The sequence below is a fragment of the Somniosus microcephalus genome, chromosome 12 (genome assembly GCF_052327205.1).
Source record: "Somniosus microcephalus isolate GS21.2 chromosome 12, FLI_Smic_1.0, whole genome shotgun sequence".
NCBI lineage: Eukaryota > Metazoa > Chordata > Chondrichthyes > Squaliformes > Somniosidae > Somniosus > Somniosus microcephalus.
Genome location: NC_140998.1, coordinates 175133517 through 175141290, shown reverse-complemented (window position 1 = coordinate 175141290; position 7774 = coordinate 175133517). Strand labels below are relative to the sequence as shown.

General features: G+C 53.8%; 1 protein-coding gene across 2 annotated transcripts in view; it reads left to right on the top strand.

Annotated features, from left to right (window-relative positions):
- The first annotated feature begins 1541 nt into the window (after positions 1-1541).
- lipeb (lipase, hormone-sensitive b) overlaps positions 1542-7774 on the top strand; it is a 576644-nt gene continuing 570411 nt past the window's right edge. For both annotated transcript variants that reach the window (XM_086003861.1, XM_086003860.1), the window contains exon 1: positions 1542-1651. In XM_086003861.1, the coding sequence (XP_085859987.1) occupies positions 1564-1651 (88 nt within the window). In that variant the 5' untranslated portion in view covers positions 1542-1563. The remainder of the gene's footprint in view (positions 1652-7774) is intronic.

Here is a 7774-nt window from a genome sequence, read left to right as displayed (position 1 = left end):
CTGAGATGCGGCGTCTCTCTCTGGCTCGGCCGGGGGGCGGGGCTTGCTGAGCGTCAACCGTCACCCTGGCATCCGGCCCCCCGGCCGTCTCGCACAGCCACAATCGGCGGTCTTCATCTCGGGGGGCGGCGCGACTCTCGGGGGGGGGGCGCGACCCACGGGGGGGCGCGACCCTCGGGGGGGTGGGGCGCGACCCTCGGGGGGGGGCCGCCAAGCGTCACCCTGGCAACCGGCCCCCCCGGCCGTCTTGCACAGCTGCAATCGGCGGTCTTCACCTTGGGGGGGGGCGTGACCCTCGGGGGGTCCGCGACCCTCAGGGAGGGCCGCGACCCTCGGGGGGGGGGCGCGACCCTCGGGGGGGCGCGACCCTCGGGGGGGGCGCGACCCACGGGGGGGGCCGCGACCCTCGGTGGGGGGGGGCCGCGACCCTCGGTGGGGGGGGCCGCGACCCTCGGTGGGGGGGGGGCCGTGACCCTCGGGGGGGGTCCGCGACCCTCGGGGGGGCCCCCTCCCCCCCTCCTTCCCTTCCCCCCCTCCCCCTTCCCTTCGCCCCCTCCCCTTCCCCCCTCCCCCCTTCCCTTCCCCCCTCCCCCCCTTCCTTTCCCCCCCCTTCCCCCTCCCCTTCCCTTCCCCCCCGCCCTCCCTTCCCTCCCTCCCCCCCGACCTCCCTTAACCCCCCCCGCCCTCCCTCCCCCCCCCGCCCTCCCTTCCCCCCCTCCCTCCCTCCCTCCCCCCCAGTTGCTCTCTCTCTCTCTCTTTCAACAACAACATGCCCTCGAAAAAGCCTCGGCACCGCCGGGCATTTCAGCTAGTTAAGTATATTCAAGAAAGAGTTGGATATATTTCTTAAGGCTAAAGGGATCAAGGGATATGGGGAGAAGGCAGGGACAGGGTACTGAATTTGGATGATCAGCTATGATCTCATTGAATGGCGGAGCAGGCTCGAAGGGCCGAATGGCCTACTCCTGCTCCTATCTTCTATGTTTCTATGTATCAGTTCCCATTCCCTGTGCCATGTCCCATTCCGTGTATTAGATCCCATTCCAATTCGCTGACCGTACGAGGCCCCGCCCCTCCTCCCTTAGGCCCCGCCCCTGGTCTGCTCCCTTTGCCATTGGCTCTCACTCCAAGTGACATCACAATGGGCTTTTCTGGTACGGGCATCAGGCGAGGGGCTGGGCGGGCGCTGATTGGCGGGGAGCCGGCGGCCTGATGGGCTGTTTAAATGTATTACTGACGAGTGGGGCTCGGAAGTTGCTTCCTTCCCGGCTCTGATTGGCAGAAAGTGACGGGGGCGCGGCTAAATCACACGTGGGGGTGGGCTCGTTCCGGCCCCTTGATTGACAGCACTGTCGGAGCGGCGCTTCAATGTGATTGGCAGCGGGGGTGGGCCGTGTTCGCGTGAGCGGCCGCTGATTGGCAGCGGCGGGATGGGCGGTGCGAAGTCGGTGATTGGCAGCGGCGGCCTGGGGTGGGCGGGGCGAAGGCGGTGATTGGCAGCGGCGGCCTGGGGTGGGCGGGGCGAAGGCGGTGATTGACAGGCCGTGTTGTCAACGCCGCAGCATGAAGATGGCGTCAGGTGGCGCGGTGGAGAGCGGCGGCGAGGCCCCGGGGAGCAGCCCCGGCCCCACAGCAGCCTCGGCGCCGGCAGGTGGGTACTGGAGCTTGGCTGTTACCAGGGGAACCTGGGATGAGGGGCTCGGTTACCAGGGGAACCAGGGATGAGGGGCTCGGTTACCAGGGGAACCAGGGATGAGGGGCTTGGTTACCACAGAAACCAGGGATGAGGGGCTCGGTTACCAGGGGAACCAGGGATGAGGGGCTCGGTTACCAGGGGAACCAGGGATGAGGGGCTTGGTTACCACAGAAACCAGGGATGAGGGGCTCGGTTACCAGGGGAACCAGGGATGAGGGGGGGTTGCTTACCAGGGGAATCAGAGATGAGGGGGATCGGTTACTCGGGAAACCAGGGTTGAGGGGTGTTGGTTATCAGGGAAACCATGGATGAGGGGGATCGGTTACCAGGAATCATTATTCCGGGCCTTTCGGTTACTAGTCCAGTAATATGATCACCGTGCTGCCGCACCGATGATGGTCACGTTTCCCCGTCAACATTTCCCATTGTAAATTGCTATGTCAACATTTCCCATTGTAAATTGCTATGTCAACATTTCCCATTGTAAATTGCTATGTCAACCATCACAGCGCAGTGCTGGCTCTGGCCTGTAGGGGGCGCTATGGAGTGAGTCCTTTCCAACTCTGTGGCCGTCTTGTATGATTAAAACTTTCTATTCAAGCTTTGGGATGAAGGCTGAGTGCCGGTGCCATGACGCCGAATACATTCGGCCACACCGTGTGCGCGCTGCCCCGCCATTCCAGCGTGCTGACCGCTTTTACTCGGTGTCACGAGCCGGGCGCCTCTACGGCCCGACACAACAGCCTCTGCACCAGACGGCTCAGCAACTGATGTCTGTTGGTGTCAGGCTGCTTTCGAAGCCAGATTCACTTTAATACTGGCTGGGCTTCCGGCACCACACCCCTTTTATGATTTCCACTCGCCCAGTAACGCAAAGCCACATGGCAATCTAGGTCTGTGCACACGTTTGAAGTTTATTCTGGCATAGAATTTACAGTACAGAAACAGGCCATTCGGCCCAACAGGTCTATGCCGGTGTTTATGCTCCACACAAGCCTCCTCCCACCCTACTTCATCTCACCTATCAGCATAACCTTCTATTCCTTTCTCCCTCATAAGTTTATCTAGCATCCCTTTAAATGCATCTGTGCTATTTGCCTCAACTACTCCTTGTGGTAGCAAGTTCCACATTCTCACCACTCTGGGTAAAGAAGTTTCTCCTGAATTCCCGATCGGATTTATTAGTGACTATCTCAAATGTATGGCCTTTAGTTTTGGATTCCCCCACAACTGGCAACATCTTCTGTTGAACCCCATCCACCCTATTGAACCCCTTCATCATCTTGAAGGCCTCTATCAGGTCAACCCTCAGCCTTCTCTTTTCTGGAGAAAAGAGCCCCAGCCTGTTTAGGTTATAACTTTCAGGAAAGACTTCTCAATTCTGGTATCATTCTAGTAAACCTTTTCTGCACCTTCTCTAGTGCCTCTATATCCTTTTTATAATATGGGGACCAGAACTGTGCACAGAACTCTCAAGTGGGGGTCTAACTGAGGTTCTATACAAGTTCAACATAACTTCTCTGATTTTCAATCCTATCCATCTAGCAATGAACCCCAGTGTCTTTATGACCTTACTAACCTGAGTCGCTACAACAGTGATTTGTGTATCTGTACCCCTAGATCCCTTTGCTCCTCTACCCCCAGTTAGACTCTTATTTTCTGTGGAGTATGTGGCCTCCTTATAATTCCTACCAAAATGTACTACCTCACACTTTTCTATATTGAAATTCATTCTTCTTGTATTTTAGCAGAAGAGCCCTGAGCAAGTATCATTACCCTCGTCGGTGTTGTCACTGTTCTATATCCCTCCCCACCCCTCCCCCTTCACCCACTTTTCAATTCCCCACTCTCCTGACATTGACTCGTGCTGGGGTGCAGTCCCACCTGTGTCGGCGTGACCCTCCCGAGTGCCTGTGCTTCATACGTGTGCCCAGGCGGGAGGGAATTCGACTGCAAGAGGCATCGCAGCCATGCTGATCCTGGCCTTGGCTGACCTACACACACACACACACACACACACACATATTTTCCAGGAAAGGGCACTGGCTAACAATCGGGAACCGGAATTCCGGCTTTCCACTTCTCTTTTTCCCACCCTCCCAGTCCAGGGACACGGAGGCCAGTTGTGCTGACTGACCAGCTAAGGCCAGCTAACGAGCGCAAAGCGTCAACCGTGGTTCCTTCCTGGCTTGTTTATCTTAGCACCACTCAACACAGCACCTTCCCCCCGCTGAGGGATTAGTACTCTGAACTTCTTTTAAAAAGCTCTGTTATCGATGGAGCCCCAGGGCTTCAGAGAGGTAATTGCCTGAATGTGCAGCTGCTTAAGGGCATAAAAATGGCCATTATTATTTAGGGTTTTACAAATAGGGGCATAAAATACAAGCATAAAGAAGTCATGATGAATTTCTTCTAGCTCACAGTGAGAGCACTGTGTGCAGTTTTGGCGTCCCATTAAAGGAGGACATTAAAGCCACAGAGAGTGTCCAGCGTAGATTCACTGGGGATGGGAAACGACAGTTCTGAGGAGAGACTTGAGACACTGGAATTATTTCCACTGGCGCAGAGAAGGCTAAGAAGAGATTCAATAGAGGCTTTTAAAATTATGAAGGGTTTTGATAGCATGAATAGGGAAGATTATCTATTTCCACTGGTTGGGAATAACAGCGCCTTTAAGAAAGAAAGACTTGCATTTATATAGGTAGTATACTAAAGGTAGTAAAACATCCCAAGGTGCTTCACAGGAGTGATTATCAAACAAAATTTGACACCGAGCCATATAAGGCGATATTAGGACAGATTGGTCAACATAGAAACATAGAAGATAGGAGCAGGAGTAGGCCATTCGGCCCCTCGAGCCTGCTCCGCCATTCAATGCGATCATGGCTGATCATCCAAGTTCAGTACCCGGTCCCTGCTTTCTCCCCATATCCCTTGATCCCTTTAGCCTTAAGAAATATATCTAACTCCTTCTTGAATATATTTAATGAATTGGCCTCCACTGCCTTCTGCGGTAGAGAATTCAACAGGTTCACCACTCTCTGGGTGAAGAAATTCCTCCTCATCTGTGTCCTAAATGGCTTACCCCTTATCCTTAGACTGTGACCCCTGGTTCTGGACTCCCCGCCCATCGGGAACATCCTTCCTGCATCCAGTCTGTCCAGTCCTGTTAGAATTTTATAAGTTTCAATGAGATCCCCTCTCATTCTAAATTCCAGCGAGTATAAGCCCAATCGACCTAATCTCTCCTCATACGTCATTCCTGCCATCCCAGGTATCAGTCTGGTGAATCTTCGCTGCACTCTCTCCATGGCAAAAACATCCTTCCTCAGATAAGGTGACCAAAACTGCACACAATACTCAAGGTGTGGTCTCACCAAGGCCCTGTACAACTGCAGCAAGACATCCTTGTTCTTGTACTCGAACCCTCTCGCTACGAAGGCCAACATACCATTTGCCTTCTTAACCGCCTGCTGCACCTGCATGCTTACCTTCAGCGACTGGTGCACAAGGACACCCAGGTCTCGTAGCACTTCCCCTTCTCTCAATCTATTGCCATTCAGATAATAATCTGCCTTCCTGTTTTTGCCACCAAAGTGCATAACCTCGCATTTATCCACATTATACTGCATCTGCCATGCTTCTGCCCAATCACCCAACCTGTCCAAATCATACTGGAGTTTCTCGGCATCCTCCTCACAGCACACACGCCCACCCAGCTTTGTGTCGTCTGCAAACTTGGAGATATTACATCTAGTTCCCTTGTCCAGATCATCAATATATATTGTGAATAGCTGGGGTCCAAGGACCGATCCCTGCGGTACCCCACTAGTCATTGCCTGCCACTCGGGAAAAAGACCCGTTTATTCCAACTCTTTGCTTCCTGTCTGCCAACCAGTTCTTTATCCAAGTCAGTACCTTGCCCCCAATCCCATGTGCTTTAACTTTACACGCTAATCTCTTATGCGGGACCTTATCAAAGAGGTAGGCTTTAAGGAGGAGGGAGAGGTAGAGAGACGGAGAGGTTTAGGGAGGGAATTCCAGAGCTTAAGGCCCAGGCAGCTGAAAACACGGCCACCAATGGTGGAGCAAAGGAAATGGGGGATGCACAAGAGGCCAGAATTGGAAGAGCGCAGAGATCTGTAGGGCTGGAGAAGTTTACGGAGATAGGGAGGGGCGAGGCCATGGAGGGATTTGAAAACAAGGATGAGAATTTTAAAATTGAGGCGTTGCTGGACCGGGAGCCAGTGTAGGTCAGCGAGCACAGGGGGTGATGGGTGAACGGGACTCGGTGCCGGTTAGGACACGGGGCAGCCGAGATTTGGATGAGCTCAAGTTTATGGAGGATGGAAGATGGGAGGCCAGCCAGAGAGTGTTGGAATAGTCCGGTCTGGAGGTAACAATGGCATGGATGAGGGTTTCAGCAGCAGATGAGCTGAGGCAGAGGCGGAGACGGGGATGTAACGGAGGTGGAAATAGGTGGTTTTGGATATGGCGTGGATATGTGGTCGGAAACTCGTCTCGGAATAAAACATAACACCAAGTCAGTGATTATTTTTTAATTCTCATTAAATGAGTGAGGAGAGAGTTTAGGAGCGATAGCTATACACATAGAGAGTTGTTCGAGCAGGGAATGCTTTGCCACAGGGTGTGTTTGAGGCAGAGACAATTGCATAATTGAAGGTAAAATTGAATAAATATTTGCAGCAGAGAAAGATGCAGGGCTATGGGGAGAGAGCGGGGCACTAGGATTAGTTTGGGATTAATACAGGGCTATGGGGAGAGAGTGGGGCAGTGGGATTCGTTTGGGATTGATACAGGGCTATGGGGAGAGAGCGGGGCAGTGGGATTAGTTTGGGATTGATACAGGGCAATGGGGAGAAAGCGGGGCAGTGGGATTAGTTTGGGATTGATACAGGACTATGGGGAGAGAGCGGGGCAGTGGGATTAGTTTGGGATTGATACAGGGCTATGGGGAGAGAACGGGGCAGTGGGATTAGTTTGGGATTAATACAGGGCTATGGGGAGAGAGGGGCAGTGGGATGAGTTTGGGATTGATACAGGGCTATGGGGAGAGAGCGGGGCAGTGGGATTATTTTTGGATTGATACAGGGCTATGGGGAGAGAGCGGGGCAGTGGGATTAGTTTGGGATTGATACAGGGCAATGGGGAGAAAGCGGGGCAGTGGGATTACTTTGGGATTGATACAGGGTAATGAGGAGCGAGTGGGGCAGTGGGATTAGTTTGGGATTGATACCGGGCAATGGGGAGAAAGCGGGGCAGTGGGATAAGTTTGGCATTGATACAGAGCTATGGGGAGAGAGCGGGGCAGTGGGATTAGTTTGGGATTGATACAGGGTAATGGGGAGCGAGCGGGGCAGTGGGATTAGTTTGGGATTGATACAGGGCTATGGGGAGAGGGCAGGGCAGTGGGATTAGTTTGGGATTGATACAGGGCAATGGGGAGAAAGAGGGGCAGTGGGATTAGTTTGGGATTGATACAGTGCAATGGGGAGAGAGCGGGGCAGTGGGATTAGTTTGGGATTGATGCAGGGCTATGGGGAGAGCGCGGGGCAGCGGGATTAGTTTGGGATTGATACAGGGCAATGGGGAGAGAGCGGGGCAGCGGGATTAGTTTGGTATTGATACAGGGTTATGGTGAGAGAGCGGGGCAGTGGCATTAGTTTGGGATTGATACAGGGCCATGGGGAGAGAGCCGGGCAGTGGGATTAGTTAGGGATTGATACAGGGCTATGGGGAGAGAACAGGGCAGTGGGATTAGTTTCGGATTGATACAGGGCTATGGGGAGAGAGCAGGGCAGTGGGACTAGTTTGGGATTGATACAGGGCTATGGGGAGAGAGTGGGACAATGGGATTAGTTTGGGATTGATACAGGGCTGTGGGGGGAGAGCGGGGCAGTGGGATTAGTTTGGGATTGATACAGGGCTATGGGGAGAGAGCAGGGCAGTGGGACTAGTTTGGGATTGATACAGGGCAATGGGGAGAGAGCGGGGCAGTGGGATTAGTTTGGTATTAATACAGGGCTGTGGGGAGAGAGTGCGGCAGTGGTATTAGTT